This window comes from Aulonocara sp. 'chitande type north' Nkhata Bay, linkage group LG19, assembly GCF_057382095.1.
Source record: "Aulonocara sp. 'chitande type north' Nkhata Bay isolate Kocher_YH1m ecotype deep benthic linkage group LG19, A_spYH_male_GT1.1, whole genome shotgun sequence".
Classification (NCBI taxonomy): domain Eukaryota; kingdom Metazoa; phylum Chordata; class Actinopteri; order Cichliformes; family Cichlidae; genus Aulonocara; species Aulonocara sp. 'chitande type north' Nkhata Bay.
In genome coordinates this window covers 29,427,570-29,448,581 of record NC_141362.1, presented here as the reverse complement: position 1 = coordinate 29,448,581, position 21,012 = coordinate 29,427,570, and the positions used below count along the sequence as shown (strand labels likewise).

General features: G+C 39.0%; 3 protein-coding genes across 5 annotated transcripts in view; 2 read left to right on the top strand and 1 right to left on the bottom strand.

Moving 5' to 3' along the window:
* The first annotated feature begins 2 nt into the window (after nucleotides 1–2).
* On the top strand, nucleotides 3–12,083 carry kif15 (kinesin family member 15). Of its 3 annotated transcripts, none has more exons than XM_086273880.1 (35): nucleotides 3–108; nucleotides 1,951–1,981; nucleotides 2,577–2,763; nucleotides 2,899–2,975; nucleotides 3,089–3,126; nucleotides 3,217–3,314; nucleotides 3,405–3,584; nucleotides 3,745–3,954; nucleotides 4,049–4,174; nucleotides 4,446–4,568; nucleotides 4,679–4,826; nucleotides 4,941–5,032; nucleotides 5,118–5,327; nucleotides 5,563–5,740; nucleotides 5,840–5,981; nucleotides 6,178–6,319; nucleotides 6,429–6,596; nucleotides 6,694–6,822; nucleotides 6,904–7,009; nucleotides 7,130–7,295; nucleotides 7,820–7,970; nucleotides 8,092–8,177; nucleotides 8,284–8,362; nucleotides 8,465–8,551; nucleotides 8,634–8,738; nucleotides 8,847–8,969; nucleotides 9,081–9,227; nucleotides 9,326–9,421; nucleotides 9,831–9,995; nucleotides 10,221–10,324; nucleotides 10,416–10,482; nucleotides 10,573–10,610; nucleotides 10,734–10,866; nucleotides 11,365–11,496; nucleotides 11,602–12,083. In XM_086273880.1, the coding sequence occupies exons 3-35, from the start codon at nucleotides 2,749–2,751 to the stop codon at nucleotides 11,677–11,679; spliced, it is 3,939 nt and encodes a 1,312-aa protein (XP_086130006.1). In that variant the 5' UTR covers nucleotides 3–108; nucleotides 1,951–1,981; nucleotides 2,577–2,748; the 3' UTR covers nucleotides 11,680–12,083. The 3 variants fall into 3 exon arrangements, with proteins under 3 accessions (XP_086130006.1, XP_086130005.1, XP_086130004.1); XM_086273879.1 differs by lacking the exon at nucleotides 3–108 and adding an exon at nucleotides 1,321–1,741 and having other exon boundaries at nucleotides 2,580–2,763; XM_086273878.1 differs by lacking the exon at nucleotides 3–108 and adding an exon at nucleotides 1,322–1,741.
* Nucleotides 12,084–12,300: 217 nt separating this feature from the next.
* On the bottom strand, nucleotides 12,301–20,443 carry rd3l (RD3 like). Its single transcript, XM_086274588.1, has 3 exons — nucleotides 20,000–20,443; nucleotides 18,590–18,931; nucleotides 12,301–16,616 (listed from the first exon to the last, which is right to left on the bottom strand). The coding sequence occupies exons 2-3, from the start codon at nucleotides 18,901–18,903 to the stop codon at nucleotides 16,253–16,255; spliced, it is 678 nt and encodes a 225-aa protein (XP_086130714.1). The 5' UTR covers nucleotides 18,904–18,931; nucleotides 20,000–20,443; the 3' UTR covers nucleotides 12,301–16,252.
* The window catches only part of tdrd9 (tudor domain containing 9), a 42,431-nt gene continuing 34,884 nt past the window's right edge, over nucleotides 13,466–21,012 (top strand). Inside the window, 1 exon segment of the mRNA XM_086274585.1 lies at nucleotides 13,466–13,725. Within this exon segment, the coding sequence (XP_086130711.1) occupies nucleotides 13,595–13,725 (131 nt within the window). The 5' untranslated portion in view covers nucleotides 13,466–13,594.

Sequence of the window (21,012 nt, the reverse complement as noted above, 5' to 3'; positions counted from 1 at the left end):
AAAGGGAACGCACTTCCCGGTTAAGCAGCCAATCCGTGAAAGAACGGATGTGATGTATTTTGGTGACTGCGCACTCGAATCAGCTTTAAAGATGACAGGAGTGGCAAGGTAATGTGCTCTAAAATAAAATGTTACACACTCCTTAAACCAAAACTACTACACAGCGTGATAAAAACAACAACATATATTTAAAGAAAAAAAATACGATAAGGTTTTGTGTTACAGTTCTGGATTTTGAATTACTTTACTACATTAGAAAGGGATTAGTTTATTTTTGTTTTTATTTTCTGTCATTAGACTATCCCGTAGGTGAAGTAGGTTTTCTGTCTGTTACTTATCTATCAATAATCTACTTCATCAAACGACACAGCTACTTGAGCGTCTGCATCATTAGTCTAACGTGATCCAAATGACATTGTTTATGTCCAATCATTTCTTTCATCATTTATCTTTTTTGGTTGTTTTTGTTTTATTCTGATTTTTTAAATTATCATTCTAATTTCTGCCTTCAGGCTGTTAGTATTATGCTTGAAAATTTCTTAATCGGGTGTCTTTAGTCTTCTTTAGTTTTGAACTCTTTACCTACATAAGCATTGTGCATTTTGATTTGTGTATTTAAACTTGTATTATTAGCCTATTGTCACCCGGAACTTTTAAGAGGTAGTTTATTGACATTACCTACAGTATTGTTGAAAAGTCTTGACCTCCTCCCCCTCTTTTAATATATAGGTGCAGTGATTTATTGAAACATGTAAAAACATACAAAGAACTGCAGTATATGAGGTTAAAAAAAAGACATTCAAAGATCTTCTTTGGATCTTGGCTCTTTCTTTTGACAAAGTCCCCAACACCCCCGACTGAAATGCAGCCTCAAACCATGACAAATCCTCTACTGTGTTTTACAGATGTCTGAAGACAAACACTGTTGGACCTTTTTCATACCTCTCTATACTGACAGTTTTAACCAGACATTTCACATTTGGATCCATCAGTCCATAAGACTTGCTGCTACTGATTTTCAGTCAGTGTCAGTGGAAATATGGTTGTCAAAAATCTATTTCTGACAAGGCTTCGGTGAACAGTTGATGAATCAACTGAAGGGCCAGATGTGTCTCGCAGGTCCTATGTCAGGTCTTTATTAGATTTGTGCTATTTCTTAAGGACATAACTTTCAGATACTGTTCATTTGCTGTGGACAGTTTTTCAGTCTTGTCACTTCTTCTGTTCTCCACTTATCCAGTTGTCTCAGATTATCAGGGGCACACTTCACACCATACCAAGATATGCTTTTCGGCTAATAATTCTTTTGGTATCTCCTTACTGATGCAAAAAATAAAAGGTTATGCCTATGAAACTGTTACAATTGACATTTTGTTTTCTTGAAAGACTGATAGTAACAAAGTCCCTACATATTACAGGGTTAAGAAAGAGATTTCGGGATGTCGTTCCTGGGATCTGCTGGAAATACTCACTCACCTAAACAAAACAAGACAAAATCCCTAGAACAAAACAAACAATTAACAGTTTTCACTTGAACAGCAGGTGGCGGTATGTCCCGTTCAATAGTCTGTTCATAAAACCAAGGAAGAAGAAGAAGAAGTAGGAGCAAACTTGCCCGCCAATTTCGAAGGATGTAAACAGTGCTGTCTTTCTGCCTCTGTTAATCGAAATGTTGTGAAAAATATATTTTACCAGGAAACTGAGAATATTCGGCTGTCAACAATGAATTCCAGTGGGAAAGGTAGAGCAGCACAAATGCATGTTTTTGTTGTTCAGCTAACAGGAGTAAAATTAGCTTAAACGCTGCTATGAAACTCGATGCCAGGCATCGAGTATGTATGGAAGCTCTAAGCATGATACTTGAACGCTGTATTATTAATGAAGCTTTAGCTCTAAAAACGACTTGCAAAGCTAAATCAACATCTAACATGGTCATGATTTTGTTAACAGGCTCTGCTGATTCAGCTCACCTTGCTGCCAGGTAATCATACTTTGTCACGCCGTCTGTTTTTTTTAGTTTAAAACGCTAACGCTACAAACCTAAAAGGATAACGGTAAAATGAAACCAGAGCTGCTTCATACTAATACGACCCTAACTCTGTTGCTACCAAGAAGGATCAAAAGAAAACTGTTTCCCTCCTTATGATTAGGAGTTAAGTGACTAAATGTAATGACCAAAGTGAGATAGTTGGTCACATCGTTAGGATTGATCTCTAAAAGGGCTGTAATTTGTATGGATTAGCAAACATGCAGGCTCACAAACTATGTTGGTGTAATCTGTTTGTGAAAATAAATTTCTCAGCTGTATGCAGCACATTTATGGAGCAGGAAAAGTAAAATAAAAATGAGCCAATGTAATGAAATAATGCACGCAATAATGCATAGTGTTGTTGCTGGTACGGTGTGTGGCTAATGAGGCCACTTTAACTGTTATTTTGATGCTTTTGGAAAGACAATAGTTATAGTTAAAACAACCATGCAGTAAATTAGCAGCTGCTCTTTTTAACAGTGTTTAACTCTTGCTATTTTCACCTTAAATATCTTGCTCTTTGTCGTGTTATTATCTGGGCTTAAAGCAGTGAGAGCGACTCTATTAAAGTCTTTGTCAGAGTACGACCTCTGACCCGGGACACTGGGCTGACCACAGATGGCGATCAGAACCTGTGTCTCTCTGTCACGTCACCAAACACCATCCGTTTGCTCTCAAAACCAGAACCACGAACCTTCACCTATGATCATGTTGCTGATATGGACACCACACAGGTTTGAGGCACATTATTGATTATTCGGTTATAAAAATGCCACTGTGTCACTGTTAATATTAATTGTCTAAATTTTATTTTACTGATCTGAGATGTAGCTTTTATGGCTAAAAAAGTAATTGTAACATTTCTACAGGATGCTGTATTTTCCAGTGTGGCCAAGAATATTGTAGAGTCGTGCATGAATGGATATAACGGTACAATATTTGCCTAGTAAGTGATCTTCCCATTCTTTACTTCATAAAATCAATTTATGGCACAGCCAGTCTTCAGTGTGCTTAATGTGAATTACCCATTTGGTTCCTTATTGGTCTCCTCTTTTGCAGTGGACAAACAGGCTCTGGAAAAACCTTCACCATGCTTGGTGCGGCTTCTGTAATATCACTTACATTTTAGAATAAATATGATCGAACAATCATATAACCTAAAATAATTTTTCTCTCTTTTGCTTCAGGGCCATCCGAGCTGGATAATTTCACAGATGATCTAAGGGGGGTCATTCCTCGAAGTTTTGAGTACCTGTTTTTTCTCATCAACAGGGAAGTGGAAAGGGTGAGCACTAACATTTTATTATCTTGAAAGACATATTGTTCAAATTTGTTCTTTAAATGAATTTTTCACTTGTTCTCCCCTCCCCAACAGTCTTCTCAGTCCAAGAGTTTCCTCTGCAAATGTTCATTTATTGAGATATACAATGAACAAATTTATGACCTTCTGGACACGGCCTCAGCCAGCCTTTTTCTCAGGGAGAACATCAAGAAAGGTGTCTTTGTTGAGGGAGTCGTGGAGAAGTTTGTGAACTCAGCGGCTGAAGCGTACCAGGTATAAAGTCCCAGTTTGTTGTGGCTGATGGTTCTTATGTTTACTGTCTAACCAATTAGAATGTATGAAACCTGTATGTTCTTGTATGTGAATTTATCCAGTTTCATAAAAACAAAACAAGCTGTGGGACTGTATAAAATGTGTGTTTTAAACCATTTAGGTGCTCTCTATGGGCTGGCGCAATCGACGTGTGGCCTCTACCTCGATGAATCGCGAGTCTTCGAGATCCCACGCAGTGTTCACTATGACTTTGGAGTCCAAGGAGTCCATCAATGAAGTGGTGAACATCCGAATGTCTCAGCTGAACCTGGTTGATCTGGCAGGGTCTGAGAGGCAGAAAGACACACACACAGAGGGCTCGAGATTGAAGGTGAAGGCTTTGTGTCTTAATGCCCTCACACTATTGGACCTACATTGTTTTATGGTCTCTAAAAGTTGCTGTCTGCTCTGCTTCTGTTGCTCAGGAGGCCAGCAGTATCAATCGCTCCCTCATGTGCCTTGGCCAGGTGATCATGGCGCTGGTGGACGTGTCTAATGGAAAGAATCGCCACATCTGCTACAGGGATTCAAAGCTCACCTTTCTGCTCAGGGTATGTGTAGATGCAAATTCAGGAGGATGTAGCATGGAAATAATAATTGCAGACATGCGCCACAGTCAGGCATTATCGTTGCAGTGCTTGATTTTTAAGGTTTTCTCTCTTTATTTTAGGTCTTAACTTGCAAATGTGATTTCCTAGGTTGTAGAGTATGGATTGCAGTGAATATATGAGATTCATAAAATTTCACAGTGTAACTTCTGGGGAATTATATGTGAAATAATGTTCAGATATATTAACAATTCTATTGTCACTGTAATTTCAGGACTCTCTTGGAGGGAATGCCAAGACTTACATCATAGCCAACGTCCACCCTGGTTCAAAGTGTTTTGGAGAAACATTGTCCACCCTGCAGTTTGCCCAGAGAGCAAAGTTGATCAAAAATAAGGTATAAGTCATAAGAGCCAAATACTTAGTTAAAACTTAGAATTAACAAGTGTGTCTTGATTTCTCACTACAGTTTTTTCCTATCTCTGTATAATTATTGTGCCTTGCCAGGCTGTCATCAATGAAGATACACAGGGAAATGTGAAGCAGCTGCAGGCTGAAGTGAAGAAGCTGAAGGAGCAGCTTGCTCAGGCGCTCACATCTCAGGGAGTGGACTATGGGAGAGACATAGCACCAGGAGGACCTGAACTTCACATGGGTAACAATGAATCAAACATATGTTAATGTTCAGCCCGTTAACAACCTGTTTAAACCGTTTTAGAGTTCAGCATAGACTAAGTTACTTTTTTTTTTTTTATTCTAACCAATCCAGGCTCATCCATCGAGACTCATCATGATGTCTCATATAAAGCAAAGTTTATGTCTGCTATTCGTCTGTGGAAGAAACAAGATGAGGAAAAAAAGGCAAGATGAAGCTTTTATTTGTTTATTTTGCCACGTATTTTAAAAACCTATAGTGAAACTTATAGTTACGTTTGATTGTTCTCAGGCGCTACTCACCAAGGTGGCCCAACTAGAGGAGGCCTGGGCGCAAAAAGACAAGTTTATCCATTCCAGCCGAATGATTGTCAGGTTTCGAGAAGACCACATCTCTCGCCTGGAGAAAAAACTGAAGGCAGGGGAAAACTTGCTGTCAGACAAGGACTCTCAGGCTCTGATTGATCAGCTGAAAGAAGAGATTAAGATCTTGAAGGATCAGGTACAAATGTCAGCCCACTGCTTAAATTAAAGGCTTTGAAACTATATCTGCATATTGTATAGATGCAAGCTGTAGGAGAAACTAAAATCAAAATACACTCCAGTGGCATATATATTTTTCTTCATATAACAACATGGCAAAAGCAAGGTTACATGTGCCATAATTAATTTCTCACTTTCTTCACCACCACACTCTTTATTTTTATTTTTTTTAAAACACTTCTGCCTTGAACAAGGTTGAACATCACCCAAAGATGACTCGCTACGCTGCAGAGAATTACAGCCTCAGAGAGGAGAACCGTCAGCTACGTTCGCTTGAATCAGTGGTGAAAGCTCAAGAAGTTGCAGCCCAAGTTGCTGTGGAGATTGAAGAGGCCTTTCAGAAAGCTGTGGAGTCAGAGAGACCCACAGAAAGTAAGATTGCCATCCAAAAATTGGAGAATTATGTTTGGAAAAATAAAACTGTGAATTATAATATACTGTTGTTTTTAATTATCACTTGTTGCTCCACAGCTTCAGAAGTCTCTTCAGCCTCTGTGGCTACAGATACCACCTCGGCAGCGACAATTGAGAAACTCAATGCCAAGCTCCTTCAGAGACAGTCAGACCTGACAGGGGCCCTTCAGGCTTTTGAAGAGTACAAAGATGTCACCAAGTAAGAGTTAAAGAGGTTCTTTAATATAAATCTGATGTTAACATCCCTTCTACCTCTTGTAGAAGAGGTATCATATATGAAAACACAGCTCAGCTTTGATTTCTGTGTCAAAAATGTATTTAAAAGAATTTTTAATATGTATTATTTAAATCACAAATAAACTTCACGAAGATTAAAGTGGTGCTTTGTGTTTCAGGAAGCAGATGGCTCAGCTCGAGTCTGAGAAACGATACCTTGAGAAGTCCAACAAACATTTGGAGAAGATTCTGGAAGCTACAAATGCTTATAACAAACAGGAGGTTTCTGAACTGAACCGAATTCATGTTGAAACTCTAAAGGTTAGTCGTTGCAAAAATGACTAACTATAAGGTAACATTAGGTCCAATCTCTATTTAGGATTATGAAAAAATGAATTGGGCTTTAATAATGAAATATCTATTGTACCAGATTCTCAGCACGCCCACCAGAGGATACAACTTGCGGTCCCGCCTCGTGCCGCTCTCCAGCCCGGAGCACCTGAATGGGATGGACGGTAATGAAAACGGCATTTGGTCGGAGCAGCCTCCATCAGACATGACTGAGATGGCCCTGACGGAGGAACTGCGTCAAGTGCAGGTAAAGCAGTGTGGATTTTTGTCTGCATATACTATGCAAATAAAATGACCGCATAAAGTCCACTTATTGTGTTAAACTTTTTCTGATTTGTCATCAGGATCAAGCTAGCCGCATCCAGGCGCAGTTGAATGAAGAGGAGCTGAAGAACAGCAAGATGCTGCAAGAAATCTCCAAACTTGAGGAACAGGTGGCTGTGATAACTCAGGAATCTGACTGCAAGGACGAGGTAGAAATGTTTAATTTGCATGAGAAATTGGAAAATGTCCTTTTTTAAATTGATTTCCTGATTATTTACACTGTTGTACAGCAACTTTCTACTGAAAGAAATAACTGGAATAAAGATCAACTCTGTCTGCAAGAAACTATTAACAACCTGCAACAGAGCCTTCAGTCTGAACAGCAAGCTGCAGAAGGTTAGTCTGTGATGTTTCTGCTGATTGCATGAACTTGTGCTCATCTTAAGAAATGTAAGAACTTTTGACTTTAGCCAGCGATGGGAAAAGTTTGCCACGGTCCTTTTGCACTTCTTTCAGTTCTGAGGAGCGAGATCCGTGACCTGCGCTTGGTGCTGCAGTCGTCCGATAAGGAGCTGGCCTCTGTGAAGAACAAGCTAATAGACAGTCAGAGCGAGCAGCAGAGAGAGATGAGTCAGCTCTCCAACAGTCTGATCAGCACACAGCTCCAACTTGACAAAGTCCAGTAAGCATGAGTCAAATACTGGGGTGGACAACATTTTTTCTTTTTCTTAGAGAGCCATGCTATGTAGAACCACATGTAGAACAACTGAATTGAAGTTGATGAAAATGATGCTGAATTATGGAAAGTCTGTTGAAAACAAATCTGTGTTGATGTTGTTTCAAAAGCTTTCAATTCAGTTTAGGATTGTGTTAATACTGATAAATGTGCTTTCTCCATAAATTTATTATAATGGCGCTGTGTGTTACACAACTGTGTGACATTTAGCTTTATGGGAACATAAAGACTATCAAATCAACTCGCGTTAAATATAGAGTTGAAGGAAAATATGTGTGGCCATCACCAGAGAGCTGTAACGGTTCATTACAGAAAACAGTTTGCCCAGTTCCCTCTGTTTGAATCCAGTTAAATAGCAGTAAAGCAGCCAATAAAGTAGAGGGGGCTGGATTCAAGTGGTTCTTATTTTTTGCAGTGCTGTGGCCTCATTAGTATGTTGATGTGTTCACGTGACAACATCTTCATTCCAGGCTGGAGTGGGAGCAGCTTCTGGAGCAGCATCGGACACTTCAGGATTCGTTTGACCAGCTTCAAGCTGAGGCCAAGTTTGAGGCTGATCAGTCAAGACAGCAGCTGGATGACAGGCAGAAGGAGATCGACGAACTGAAAGCCGAGATCATGGTGAGTGAACTCGCAGGGTTTACGACAGCTTTGTCTGAAAATGTTGCCATGATGTTTACTTTCTATCCTTGATTTTTATTTATTTATTTATTTATTTATTTATTTATTTATTTTACTGTAGAAATTGAATAATTCTCTGCAAACTGAGCAGGAGCACACAAACACCTTAGTCTCCCAGTTAAAGGAAAACAAAGAAAGTACATCAAAGTAAGTTCTGCACAGTTAAAACTTTTAATCTTTTTTTTTTTTTTTTTTTTTGTCTCCTAAAATGTTAAATTACTACATTAACATGGGTCGCTTTCGTATCCTTCAGGGAACTTCTTGAAACAGTGGAGCAGAATGCACAACTTAAAAAACAAGTCTCAGACTTGATAACACAAAATCAACAACAGGTCAGTCTTAAGAACAAGGTGTATCTCTGCAAATAAAAAAACTGTCATATAAGTATTTGCAGCCTAGTCGTTAAACCTGCTTGTTTCATTTTTGTTTCAAAGGTGTCCACTCTTGCTGATCTTGAACAAAATCTTACCTCTGCCAAGGAAAGCATAAAAAGCTTGGAACAGAAGACTGAACAGGACAAAGTAAGCCTCGTATCTTTAATTCCTCAAATATGGCTTCTGTATTTCTACTGCCCTTCTAAAAACTGCTTGTAATGTTTTACAGGATGTTGTTTTAGACCTTATTAACCAAACCAGAGACCTCCGCAGTGAGCTGAGCCACAAGGACCAGACCATTGTTCATCTTAATGAAGATATCAGAGACATCACTGTAATCTTACTCCTACGTTATCCTTATACTGTTTGCTGTAGTTACCCTTTACGTTACACAACCATTTTATAGTGCATTTTTATACAGTTAATCTCATTGCTCTTCCAGGCCAAATGCAACGCTGCATGCTGTGAAAGGGACAACATCAAGGAGCAAAAGTGTAAGATGCAGGAAGAAATCTGTGACCTGCAAGAAACTTTAGACAGGAGGGTGGCATCCAACAAAATAGAGGTAATGAAACAACTGTAAATGAATTTGTGGTGTTTTGTAGATTCATCACAAGTAATTAAGAGCAAAGAATAGAGTTGAATGATACAAATTGTATATATTGTGTGTCTTCAGGTTGAGGTTTTGCAGGAGGAGATTGTTTATGCCACTGAGGAGGTTGAAAGGCTTACTAAAGTCTTAGATGAGCAAAACAGCCTCCTGCAGGCATCTCAAGAGCAAACCGCCAAGAAGGATGTCATTATACAGAATCTGCAGCAGAAGGTAAAGTTTTTTTATTTTATTTTGTTTTATTTATTCAATTAAGTCAATCAAATAACGCATCAATGTTACCAATTTCCCTAATTTCTACCTTTTACCAGCTGCAACGACAGCAAGAAGCTGTCGAGAAAACTATCAGGAATGGAGCTTTCCAGCCACCCGTTGAACCGACAGTAACGCCTAAATCGTTTCCTCGGGTAAAACCTGCTTATGTTTTTAACATCTACCTGGTCACTGGTGCCCAAATTTAGCTTAACATCCAACCGTGGCTTACCCAAATTGAGAAGCTGCAAGTCATGGCTCAGTGGTCTCATGGTTAACATGTTCACCTTGCATATGAAAGATCTCTAATGCGACACCAGAAGAAGACACAAAAACCAAACGTCAGGGTGTCACAAGCTGAAGTTAAGTAGAGGCTTGTGTCAGAAAGTGTAAAATCTTTGCCTATCAACCATGTGTGCTTGTTTAACCTAGCCCTAACATACCTGGTGAACGTGAAGAAGTTAAATATCCCTTCATAAATGTATGTTTTTAAATTTGCACTTAAGAACATAGCATATACAAACTTTCTTGTTTATTTCTTTTTTCCCTCTTTTTAAATTTAAGACACCCTGTACCCCTGGAAGTTTCAACAGGGACCTGAGCCAGGTGCTGGAAATCCAGGAGCGGGAGCTGGAGAATAGACGCTCTTCCATGATGACCATGGAAATTCTTTTATCAGAGCTGAATGCTGAGAGAGCTGCCAAAAATGAGGAAATCGAACGGCTTAAGGTATATTTGTGGAAAAATTAATGAATCTATAATCTTTCATAATTAGACTGATTTATATCAAGTAGCTTTGTTTTTATAGATTCGAATAAGTTCTTTATGAAGTTCTTATTGAAGTTGCTGTATTTAAATATTTTTTTATTTGCATTTTTCATGAAATGCTTGTCATGAATGCATCCTATTTGAATATATACACAACATTCATATACTGTATTGCCTTTCTCCCAGACGCAGCTCAGTGAGAAAGAGATGGTTCGAATGGAGATCCAGGCTTTGCTTGATAAGTTTTACACTAAGCAGAACCAGATGACCCAAAATGGAAATAATAACGGGTTGAGTATCTTGAAGATTATGCAATCCTCAGGCCACCTATAATGAAAAAGTATAAATAAAATAAATAATGCTACCTTGCATGTGTTTCAGTGAAGAGTTGAATGAAGCCTTCAAGCACTCCATTCTTAAAGAGCTAGATGAGGAGAGAACAGAGAAGGTCTGCATCTGTTCTTCTGCTTTAAAATTCTATCATTAATGAAGTTACCGATAATTATTCATGTCCTGTTTCTCTTGTATTTATTAACAGAGCAAAATGATGCAGAAGCTTTCAGAAACTCAAAAAAAGTAAGCATCTGCATGGATTGGTGTCATCAGATTGATCTGTTTGCTCTTGCATAATGCTTCAAACCTTTTTTTAAGCTTCAGATTTTACAGCCTGCTCTGTTTTCTTCTCCTCTCTGCGATTAGATTGCAGGCGCAGGAGTCTATGTTGGTTCAGTCTCAGACCTGCATTCAAGAGCTCACCACTGAGCTGAGAAACCGCTGTCTAGAGCTGAGAGAGACGAACCAGAGGATAGTGGAGGAAGAGAAATTAATCCAGGTAAAAATCATGTGCCATACAAAGATTGTGCTATGCATAGCCGTCTCATTTTACATCTGGAACACTGGGTCCAGATTTACAAAGACAATATAGTATTTTTAAGACTAATACTGTTGCCAACAGAGTTGTTGTTTTGTTTTTCTAACATTTGTTATGTGTAGTTATTTATGAGTCCTTAAAGTGCAGTTTTAAAATAATCTTATTTTATTGTCACTATGAATTGGGGATTACTCCTTTATGTTCTGCCTGACTCAGCTCTGATCAGCTGGTTGATTCTGGATCTTCCCTGTGTTATTAACAGGGAAGTTCAGGGTGTTTCTCCCCTCTCTTCTTTACCCTTATACATTTTCATTTATTGGCTCTTATAAATGTTGATACGGATATCGGTAAAGAGCCAGTATTATATATATTGCTATGGGTCGGGGTCTAGCATATTGCACATTTGTGAACCTACAGGTGGCTTTTGTGACTTCTGCAACTTTTTGTGCTTTCTTACAGGAGATTGAGGTTCTCCGTAAACAGAACATTAAGCTGTCTGAGGAGAATGGAAAACTTGTGGGACACAAGAATCACAAACAGAGGATTGAGTATCTCGTTAAGCTTAAGAAGGACAACACAAAACTTCAGGAGGTAACTATGTTCTCCTCTAAGACTAAAGAAGGCTTTTCTATGACCAGGTGAATACTGATAACTCATGACATCAATCAAATCTGTGCATTTCTTTGTGTTTTCAAGGAAAACGAAAAGCTCCGAACGGAGATTAGCTTAATGCGCGAGAACACTGGATGTCCACCGCTGGAGTTAAACCTCTGATGCTTGTTTGAACAGTCAAATCTTTTTTTTCTTTTTTCTTTTTTTTTTAATATAAGTTTGTTTTTTCTGCCATAATGTTATTCTACTTCTGTTTTTTGGACTTTGACACTGTGCTGTGACTAAACCTCTGTTAGTGCAGGCCCACGTTTTCTTGGTCCTGTTAGGTTAGATTGATATCACGTTGTTCTCTGGTTATGGAGTCTGTGTTCACATTTTGTCGGTGTATATGCTTGGTGCTGTGTTGTATGACTGAAGATTTGAATTCTGTACATGGCATTGTTAGTTGCCGTTTTACCATTGTAGTGATGTATATCCAATGAATTTCTTTTTCTTTTCTTTTTTTTTAGCACAATGAACTTAAAAAAAAAAAAAAATACTGCAATTAAATTTTTTCTCTTTTCTAAGTTTGAATGTCAGTATTTCGGAGCCTGATCCAAATGTTTTATTTTATCTGAACAACAGCAGGAATCCCCAAAATCATCCTTGTTAAACCTACAAATGTCATGGCTGTTGGGTCTGTGTTTCCACAAGCCCCGCTAATTCTAGAGACTTATTCATCATGAAGAAAACAAGACAGTCGATCGATCAATCACTTGCGCAAGGGAGGCCTGTGTCCACCACGAAAATGACCTCACATCTGACCTCCCTTGCTGCCTTTTATTGAGAGACAGTTCACACAAAAAAAACATCAGAACAAAGCCACACCCACATGGTTCTAAGGTGTGTGTGTGTGTGTGTGTGTGTGTGTGTGTTCCATATAAAGGGGAGGAAGTTTACCAACATCAAACAGACCCTCACAAGGATGTGCCTGTGATAAAAACACTACTGCCCCCCCCCCACTCAGAACCTCGAGAATCTGGGGAGGGGAGGACAGAAAGAATTCCTTTCACAGAGTTAAAACAATGTACAAATGGTAAACATAAAAATGACAAACATTTAACAATTCACTCTAACAATGGCCCAATTGAATATAAAGAATTTCTGCACCTCCCCAAAGCTTCAATCAGAAATCTGATTAACACAAATGAAGATGAAGTATCTTCTCTTTGGCTTCACAGATTCATTTTTATCCTCTTTTAATTTTCTATTTACTTTATTTGCAGTTTCTCATTTCCTACCTGATAGTTACTGCTCCTTTCTACCTGTTTACTCACTAATGACAGAAAATATGGGACAGAATACCTGGTAACTTAAGTCATTTGGATTTGTTCTATGAGTTCTGATTACTTCACTAAATTCATGCCCCAGTGGGACATCCAAGCCCACACCTTAGAAATCACTATGCTAAATATTAAGTTAACACAAATGCTTACATCTGTTTAAGAAATTTGTTTGGCATTTTACATGAGACAGTGCACAAACATAAATCTGATTTTAAGCTGTCAAGTATGTCTTTAGATATAAAACATCCAAGCGAATTAGCTTTCAGTGGTTTAAAAAATAGATAGTGGAGATCACCTAAACAGGTAAGTCATAATTGATAGTAATTTCTCTGATTTTGTTCTTTAATATAGAAATATTTTATTTGGTTGCTATCATTATTGTGACAAATCGTATACAATAATTATCTTCTTGCCTAGTTCCACATACCAAAGGTATTACAGTTAACTAAAATGTTTTCATTTGTTAGTCATGTAAAAACAAACCAAGAGCAGAAAAATTAACAATAATACTATGACTAGTACAGTATTAACTATAACAATTTTGGTTACCCTGTTCGTGGTGTATCTTCTGTGGGTGCTGATAACTTGTTTATAAGGTTCATTTAAAAAACAGACAGAGACAGGTAGACTTGCCATTTTTATTCCAACCGCCAGTGGGAGACCTTAGAGCTGCGCCTGCCTCACGTGTTTTCGTCTTCGTGTTACCCGCTATCACAGCGAAGTGGGAAAAAAAATACAATTACTGGCGCAAAATGAAGAAAATATTTACCGCTGAACAAATATCGGACTGGTTCACTTCAGGGAACAGGTTTGCGAACATTAAACTCACAGAAGAAGTGGCTGAGAGGAAGTCAGACGATGAACCATCGTCGAAAGAGAGCAGGTATGATGGTTTAGTTAGCGTAAACGTGGTTGACCTTAAGCTAAGTAGCATGCTAGCATGGTCTAGCTTTGCATTCAGGTGTTAGACACTTAAATATTTTAGAAAAATTAATGGCGTATGGTTTTGTTGTTGTTGCTAGATTTAGCTGCTCAAAGTGATACCGTTAAATTGTTTTTAACTTATCAAGTGTTTTAAGTCGTTGGCGGACATATACATCATGTCTCAGCTTGGCAGCAAGTATTGGAAAGTGAAGTTCAAATAGAAGAAATCACATTGTAGGCATGCTTAAATGTCACCGTAATGGGTAAATGCGTAACGACCAAAATTAACACAAATTATTCCGGAGCTGTAGAAAACAAACGGGGGGATATTTTAATGGTTTCATCCATACAGCTGCACGTTTTTGTATGGTTTTCCTAAAACCTCGAATCTGAATGTATTTTAACCTTTGTTTTTACACTGCCAGTGGTCTTTTTTTTAAGTATTCAAATTGAGATAAGGGTAAAAACTCCGGTGTCATCCAAGCAAATGCACACTGTTTTAAGAAATGTAACAAATATTTGCTCTACCAAAGCTACCAGATTCCTCTTAAAATCTTACACTAGATCCCCTAATACAGGGGTGGGGGAACTCCAGGCCTCAAGGGCCGGTGTCCTGCAGGTCTTAGATGTGTCCTTGATCCAACATAGCTGATTTAAATGGCCAACTTGCCTCCTCAACTGAATTTGGAAGACCATGCAGGCACAGAGAATACCAGCATGGACAGTAAAAATGAGGCAGAACAGGTAGCCCCAAACGGAAGGACCAGTCAAAACTAATTGAGGATCTTATTCCTAAACAAGGGGCTAACTCTCTAGCATGGAGATAGTTTGTTTATGAAAAGTCTGACATGGACCAGAAATCTGTACTCTGCAAATAATACCACAAACAGGTCCCCACCACAGACGTAAGCATGACAAACCTCTTCTACCACCTATGCAAGAATCACGTGAGAGAGTTTACAGATGAGAAGCAAAAAAGAGCCCTCAGGTTCTCAAAATAAACCTTAGACTTAAATGTTAGAACAGACTTTTCCCCGCAGCACGCCATATAATAAACTCGTACAAAGAAAATTGGCGGCCGTTACAACTTGTGTCTAAAAATATATATAGTTATATTGAATTGGTCAAAACACTTGACTCCAGGTACACGATGAGTTGCCCGAGATGTCTTTTAAGTTCTCGAGAAGCCTGGTAATGAACTAGTTTTGATTCAGGTGTATTGACCCAGGGTGATATCTCAAACCTGCCGGACACCGGCCCTTGAGGCCTGGAGTTCCCCACCACTGACCTAATATTATAAGGGTGGATGCTGTTGATGTGTGTCTGATAAACAGTCCCAAAGATGGACTGCATAAGTCCCCACATTTTCTTACCATGTTGTTTGATGCAGGTCATCTAAAACAGACAAGTGAAAAATATCATTTTGTCTTTGCATGTTTTTCTTTATTTTAAGGTTTTCATTACCTGTGAATTATCAAAAATTAATGGTTAGATTATCAGTGTTGATCCGACTGAGGCCTTCACTAATGCAAACTGAATTATAGTAAATCTTATTTTAATGTTTGTTTTTTTTTATTTATAAAGGACGTTCTTTAGTCAAGGCAACAACTTAATAATATTTTTTGTCCAATAGTATATTGATAAGCTAAATGGAAATCATACTATTTATTACCATTTACACGTTGATCTGTTTTTCAAGTTGGTTGATTGAGTTTAATGACCATCAAATAGTGCATTGCTACACTTCTTCCTGAAGGGTGTCTTAACTGTAGCACAGAACAATAGCTGCTGTTTGTCAAGGGATTTAGGACTCCGAAAGGAAGTTAAACACTGATACACAAGAACAAAAACAAGTCCTACACAAATCAAGATGAGTTCTGCCTAATCTATATAAAATGTTTAGCTCAATGTTTTTTTATTTTTCAGTCTGAAACATTTACATTAAAGAGTGCTCACTCAGATTTCCAGGGTTTTTCCTGCATATAAAATGTTTGCCACCCCAAGAGGTTTTGGCCAGCAATAACAGGAAAGTTGACTGACTTGTGTTAGATAAGGTAACGTGGAGTGTTTACATCTTTGCATTAACTATATGTGAGCCAGTCATGTTTTTACACATGTATTCACTCCAAAAGCTGGACATTTTGAGCTCTTAATGAGCTACCACAAATTGACCAACTCAGTCAGTTTGTCACTTAGCCAAAAGCCAAAAAGGCATCTAGTGCTTTTACTATTAAAATCATTCCAGGTTCTTGACATCTCTGAAATGCATCTCCAGCTGTTCAATTGAAGGTTTAGAATAAGGAGTAACTAAACAACTCAGGCTGTGAAGTAGGGATAAGAATTAGTTATTGCCATTAAACATTTGAGTACATATAACACCTAGCCTAGTGCTATTTTGGTAAAGCTAGTGAAATGTCTATATCTAAGACGCATATTGCGATTTGGTCTCCATGCTGTTGGTTGCAGATGGTTAAAGAGTTGTCCTTTCACAGTGTGGTGCTGTAAGCACCTTTGGACCTGAGAGGTACTGGATAATAATATGGAAGGTCCCAGTCCCTGTGTGCTGTGAATGAACCAGAGTGGCGCATGACCCGATCCACGTATCCAGAGACCGTTGGGATCTCTTCCCTTGGATGGTCGCCACAGTTGGGGACAGTGGGTGTGACAAACCCCTGCTTCATTTTGTACCGGCTGGTCCAAGCCTCCATGGGTTGGAACTGCACCGGCTGCACTGAGAGGTCATCCTCTTCATCATATCCCCTTTGGCTCAGGAAGTCCTTTAGTATTTGCTTAAACACAGATGCCAGCTCCCAGGGTCGTATGTTGTTAGTGGCAAGCACCTCACGAAACCTGTGGAAACATACAACATTATAGTTAATTAAACAGTTCTTGGAGAGGTTTTTCTCATTTCCTCATCATTTATTCCTTCTTGTTTCCTTTGCGCTCTGTCCTCTCGTCTCTGACTTGAAAATCAGTCACACTAAGCCACGTTGAAATATGTCTCTGTTCCTAAAAACACAGTATCACTGTAGTTTATGAAATAGTCACACACTCCTATCTGGTTATTATTCTTTCTGCTGAAGGGGTTGGTGGTAAAGTTTGACCTCTTACATTAGAGACAGTGGACATGAAATCTACTCAAGTTTTGAAAAGCTTTGACAGAGATGTTATTTCTATATTATGACTTTTGTCTTCATAGCAGCAGCCGTGTAGTGATTGTGCCCTCACCCAGAGGTTTAGATTTCACATTTTATTGCCTTAACATTAGCATGGAGCCAGAATTTACCTCCATGCTTACTAACCTTAGCTAACTAAGGTTAACAAGGGTTCATAAACTGTACAGATTCAGTGAAAATACATACATATTGACTAATTAGTGCTTATTAACAAATTAAGTGCCAGATTTACTAAACAGGTCAAAATAGCAGGTGTAAATGGCTCTCAGAGTTGCGGGTTTGCTTGTGATGTAAATATTCACTTCCCTATATTTTGTGCCTTGAGAAAGGAACTCTCAGAAATGCATATGCAATAGAGTCAGTCGGAAAAAATCAGAGTCACTCTATCAGAGTCACTCTAACAAGCAATCTTGTCACTGCGCCATCTTTGTAAATACTCATAAAACTTTAGCACTCACTGCTGGGAGGGTCTGTACATTAACAAAGGCACAAGGTAATAACAGCACAAAGATGTTGAAGAGGATCAGTTTAATAACCTTCAGTAGTGGATGAGCCCTAACAGATTCCAGCTCTAGTTGCCCAACCTGTCAATTATTGAGACCACACTCCTAACTTGGTTATCCAGTTGGTTATAAACAAATTCAGCCCACTCAGAGGACTTATAAAGGGGAAACTAGCTGTAGATGCTTTATAATGTTGCTAAGTTAAATTTAAATGGGAGCCTTTAGGGCACAGGTGTCGAACTCCAGGCTTCGAGGGCCGGTGTCCTGCAGGTTTTAGATGTGTCCTTGATCCAACACAGCTGATTTAAATGGCTAAATGACCTCCTCAGCATGTCTTGAAGTTCTCCAGAAGCCTGGTAATGAACTAATCATTTGATTCAGGTGTGTTGACCCAGGGTGAGATCTAAAACCTGCAGGACACCGGCCCTCGAGGCCTGGAGTGCGACACCCCTGCTTTAGGGAATGACTTCCTTTTTGAGCCATACTCAAGTGGCAACTACTAGAACTGACACTGTCCTTTGTTGGCAGTACAAGGCTACAGCATGTAGATGATGGTCTACAAATGTACAACCATGTCAGTCCCATAAGATGCAAGCAGAGGAGTTGAGTATCTACAAACTAAGAAATAATATTTCCATCAGCATGGTGTCAGCCTGCTAATGTGAAGTTTCTGTGCTTCACCTAAAATGTTGGACCTGTGTGCTTTTATCTGTTTTCTCTCACAGTTTCAAAAAATGACATATCTGGGACAACAGCGAAGATTTTTGTAAATGATAAAAGCATAATAACACATCTTATTAAATATGTTTTTCTTGGCTAAGATGTTATGTAAGCACACAGTAGTGAACTGGTAGAGAGTTTTATGGGGAATATGTAAGTAGGTCACAGACGAGTGGCAACCCCGGCAGCCTGGCTTCACTCACCCTTACAGGGCGTCCTTCACCTTCACATGTTAACACCCTGTATCGCCTGTGTCTGTGACAATAACACATAATGGCTTTCTTGGCAGCTCGCCCTAGCTCCTTTTCCCTTTGGGTCTTCTCTGCTTTGCCTGCTGTCAGGCCCTGTTGATGCAGTAGCAGCTAGTATCTGTTGACAGCTTACTAATGTGAGGACAGAAGAAGGCATGGGTACTACTAAACACCTGGAGAGGACGGTGGCTGCTTGGATAGATGGGATCTGGGCACACAAGAACTCCAGCTGTTGTAGTTCTGATGAGGGGATGAGGGTCCGCAACCTGGGGTACTTTTGAAACCAGTGGAGACCCAGAGCGCTGTGAGCCATCCTATGCTCACGCTCCAGTTCTCTCGCCAGCCGCTCGCGCTCTTCCACATGCCACAGGAGCTCTGTGATCAGCATGCGGCTGGGTAACCCCCCTGAGATTTTCAGAGATGGTGTTTCATCCTGAGCCTGCACTCTTGTCTCATGCGACCATTTCATCCAGCTGAACAGAGGCATGGCATTCACAGCACGCTGTCTTTAAAAGCTGAAGACATTAGAATAATTAGTTATCTTTAGCATCAAGACAGGATTTTCACAACACAACAGAATCATAATAATCATCTGAATTACTGGAATAGACGTTGCTTAAAACAAATTTCTATAACGGTTGCACCTGCAAATGACAGGACGGCATAACAGCAAGTGAGGAACTGCTTAAGTCAGGCAGATGAGGAAAAAACACTGAGGTAAGCCAGGGAAATTAAAACTCTTCTCTGAAAACCTTTAGAAAAAAATAATGGGTTTTTTCCCTCTTTATTAAAAATGTTTGTGGGTACCAAAGAGGTTTTGGTCTTCCCTTAAAGGAAAATGTAATACACTGTGATTACATTTAAAAAAAAAAAAAAAAAACCCAAAACTTTCTGGGGATTTAACATGCTGTAATATAAAATAATTCTTTTGCTATTTAAATCCCCCCCCCCCCCCCCCAAAAAAAACCCCCCAAAAAAACCAGGATCCATTTCTTTTAAGATAACAGACTTTCCTTAACTGTGACCCAAGTTATCACCTCCCAAAATGTGTATTTCAAGTCAAAATTAACCGCTAACCAGAGGAATTTTTCTTGAAAATGGAAATGCTAATTTGCTAATTGTCAAAAATCTTGCAGTTGTACTGAAATGGGTTTGACTATTCAGGTTGAATGAAAATTATTTGATTAGAATGTTTTATTAATTTTATGTGGTAAATCTAGTTTATAACTGAAATCTAGTCTGTGACTCTTTGTGACGTTTTAATAATTCAGAATTTAAGCTTGACATTGAAAAATGATCATCCCATAGCTATTCTGTCCTTTGATCCCTGCCTGATGGCTACTTTGATTTCAAGGCTGATGTCCCAGGTGTGCGTATTTGGCCCTTTTATTCAAGCTGATAGATCAGCTGAGTTTCCACCTGGGATTCAGATGGATTAAACTGCCTGTGGGGTCAGAGGTCAGCCATACAGAAAACCTTAAGGGTTTTCGCTTAGTAAGCTGCAAATCAGATTTTAAAAATTTAAAAAAAATTGTTATCACAATAATATCTGGATGAATAAGAAAAGAAAGAAATGTACTTACTGGTGAAACAGCACTGCTGACTCTTGTCTGAGCTTTTTAGAAATTGGGCAAAGAAGAGCTTTTCACAGAGTAGAGCCTCCAGCGTCTTGTCTCCATGGATCTGCCTGTGCAAACTTTACTCCTCTCACTGTTGACTACGTCCGGCAGCAATCCTTCCCTTGCTTTGTTGTTGCAAATGTTTTTGTCTTGTAGTTTTTTGTCCTGTCCTCTCACTGCGCCTGTCATGCAGACTTTTTCCAGGAGAGTTAGTCACACGCACACGGATAACTGACTAAGAGCTGTCACTTCTCTTCTCCTTTCACCCCACTCTCCTCTGTGCAGTGTGCAGCTTTTGTTGTAGGGTCAGCTGCTTTGTAGCTTGCACGAAACGTGTGCATTGGAGAGAAAGAGAGAGGACGAGGGTGCGTGTGTGCGCACAAGTCGTGGGTGTGCATTTGAGCTCCTAGTACTGTCAGGGTTTTTGTCTGCTGTTGTGATAAAATCCTCTCCTCGCTAAGAGTGCAGGAGGCACACATGCATAAACACACACACAACCGGGAATGCTCCTCAGGCTGCAGCGCTGTGGGCCTGGTCAAGCTGACAGAGGGAAATTAGAGAGGATGCAAAAACTTAGTTAGAAATTGCATTAAGAAGTGAAATATGCAGAGGAAAAAATGTGAAACTTTCTTCTAGAAAATGTATGTTTAAAAACAAAAAATATTTCAAAAGGTTTATGAATCTGTGAGTTTAACTGTGACTAACTGATGTTGACTTATGTTTGGTTATACAGCCCCCTTTTTTTCTTTTATTGCCATACTTAAGCTTTTTTCTTTAAAAAAAAATTGGGTTTTGTACATGGATTACCACGTATAAAGAAGGGGAGCATTTTCCTGTTCATTTTGTTTTTTATCTTTGTTGATGTTGAGAAAAATGCTACAACATCTAGCATTATATTCAACCTCACAGTTCCTGTAATGATCTGAAATTAATTCTTACACTCAAAGGAAACTGATTTTCATATAATATTGATAATT

Excerpts from the sequence above, each read along its gene's own strand:
- kif15 (XM_086273878.1), top strand. Across the intron at positions 6,597-6,693 it reads AGGAACTGCGTCAAGTGCAG|GATCAAGCTAGCCGCATCCA; the intron begins GTAAAGCAGTGT and ends ATTTGTCATCAG. Across the intron at positions 10,867-11,364 it reads AGGAAGAGAAATTAATCCAG|GAGATTGAGGTTCTCCGTAA; the intron begins GTAAAAATCATG and ends GCTTTCTTACAG.
- rd3l (XM_086274588.1), bottom strand. The coding sequence starts at position 18,903 with ATGCCTCTGTTCAGCTGGATGAAATGGTCGCATGAGACAAGAGTGCAG. Across the intron at positions 16,617-18,589 it reads GCAGCCACCGTCCTCTCCAG|GTTTCGTGAGGTGCTTGCCA; the intron begins GTGTTTAGTAGT and ends ATGTTTCCACAG.